Source organism: Oncorhynchus clarkii, chromosome 21 (assembly GCF_045791955.1).
Source record: "Oncorhynchus clarkii lewisi isolate Uvic-CL-2024 chromosome 21, UVic_Ocla_1.0, whole genome shotgun sequence".
Classification (NCBI taxonomy): Eukaryota; Metazoa; Chordata; class Actinopteri; order Salmoniformes; family Salmonidae; genus Oncorhynchus; species Oncorhynchus clarkii.
The window spans coordinates 50,250,776-50,252,477 of NC_092167.1; the positions used below are offsets into that span (position 1 = coordinate 50,250,776).

General features: G+C 44.6%; 1 protein-coding gene across 3 annotated transcripts in view; it reads right to left on the reverse strand.

Moving 5' to 3' along the window:
* Nucleotides 1-926: 926 nt before the first annotated feature.
* The window catches only part of LOC139379121 (zinc finger protein 638-like), a 99,866-nt gene continuing 99,090 nt past the window's right edge, over nucleotides 927-1,702 (reverse strand). For 2 of the 3 annotated variants that reach the window (XM_071121953.1, XM_071121955.1), the window contains exon 21: nucleotides 930-1,397. In XM_071121953.1, coding sequence (XP_070978054.1) covers nucleotides 1,332-1,397 — 66 coding nt within the window. In that variant the 3' untranslated portion in view covers nucleotides 930-1,331. Of the gene's footprint in view, nucleotides 1,398-1,702 lie in introns of all 3 variants that reach the window. The other variant, XM_071121954.1, reaches the window with a different exon arrangement.

Here is a 1,702-nt window from a genome sequence, read left to right on the forward strand (position 1 = left end):
ATATCTCTGAAGATGTGAGTGAGTGAAAGTGAATGAGAGTGAGAGAGAGTGTGAGAGAGAATTGTGAATTCTGCTTTTATCCCAGTCCCAACTCCAAAAATACAGAAACACACAGAGAGGAGGTCGGCAAGATTGGAGAGGGGGTCGGCCAGATCGGAGAGGGGGGTCGGCAGGATCGGAGAGGGGGTCGGCCAGATCGGAGAGGGGGTCGGCCAGATCGGAGAGGGGGTCCTCTTCTTCAGACGAGCGTTACGTTAGGATGAATAATATCCAACGCATTTTACATCATAACACTGAAGTGTAAGATCTTTATATATACACCACTTGTTTCAGTAATAATGAAATCAGACCTTCTTGTTGAGTATCTGATAACCTACCGTTTATATTGGACTTTAGGTTAAAACATGCTAATGAAGGTCCTCTGAGTAAAAGGTTTTCCAAGGACTTAAAGGCTTTAATAATATTAATAATATATAAATATGTTCCTCCCCTGTAACTTCACATGAGTCTTTCTGTACAGATGTTAATTTTACATTATTGATTTGCTTCGGTGGAGAAGGAGGACAAATGAAAACATTAAAGCTTAAAGTACTTTAGTTCCTTTTTCAAAAATAATGTTTAATGAATCACGAGTAAATTAGTAAATTATTTTTTGGTATCATTTCTATGTTTAAGATTAAAGAATTTAAAAAAAATTGTGCATTTCCCCCCCATATTCTCTGTATTGTTATAATATATTATATTACATCTTTCTTGAATAAATTCCTACATTTCTTTTTGTTCTTCCTCTCAACAACTCTTGAGCCTCCATTGTTTCCACGGATGAATACGGCCCAGGATCCTCTTCACCACGGATTCAAACTGCCGGTGATACACTGTTCTGCCGGTGCACCATGTTATCAAGTCATTCACCAGACAACACAGTGTTCGTAATAAAAACTACATTTATTACTTTCTCCGTATACATACATTATGTCTGGTCTCTGCTGACTGAGTTACTCTGGATAAATTAAACAGTTTAATGATATTTAAATCCACCCCAAAAAAAAGCTAACAAAACAAATTAATCTAAAATCTGTGTCATATTGGACCCGATTATCCACGGATACGTATTCACAAAGCGTCTCAGAGTAGAGGGAAGGCTGATCCAGGACCAGTTTTACCTTTTAAATCATAATGAATAAGACAATATGAACACGGGGGACCTGATCCTAGACCAGCCGAAATAGCAAACTGCACTCTATCACCCTATTATAGTAGAGCCCTATCTATCAACCAGAGCACTGGGGAAATGGTCACATTTTAGACACACCCAGGGGTGTGGTCAGGGGTCACTTGGAGGCGGAGCCTTGGCTAGAACCTCCTGCTTGTTGCTTCTGATGCTTCAGGTAATGTTTCTGGACAGGGGGGAGAGAAGGAGAGGGAGGGAGGGGGAGAGAGAGAGAGAGAAGGAGAGGAGAAGGGAGGGAGGGAGGGAGAGGAGAAGGGAGGGAGAGGAGAAGGGAGGGAGGGGGAGAGGGAGGGAGGGTGGGAGAGGAGAAGGGGGGGGAGGGAGGGGAGAAGGGAGGGAGGGAGGGGAGAAGGGAGGGAGGGAAGGGAGACGGGAGGGAGGGAGGGGAGACGGGAGGGAGGGAGGGGAGAAGGGAGGGAGGGGGGAGGGGAGAAGGGAGGGAGGGGAGAAGGGAGGGAGGGAGGGGAGGGA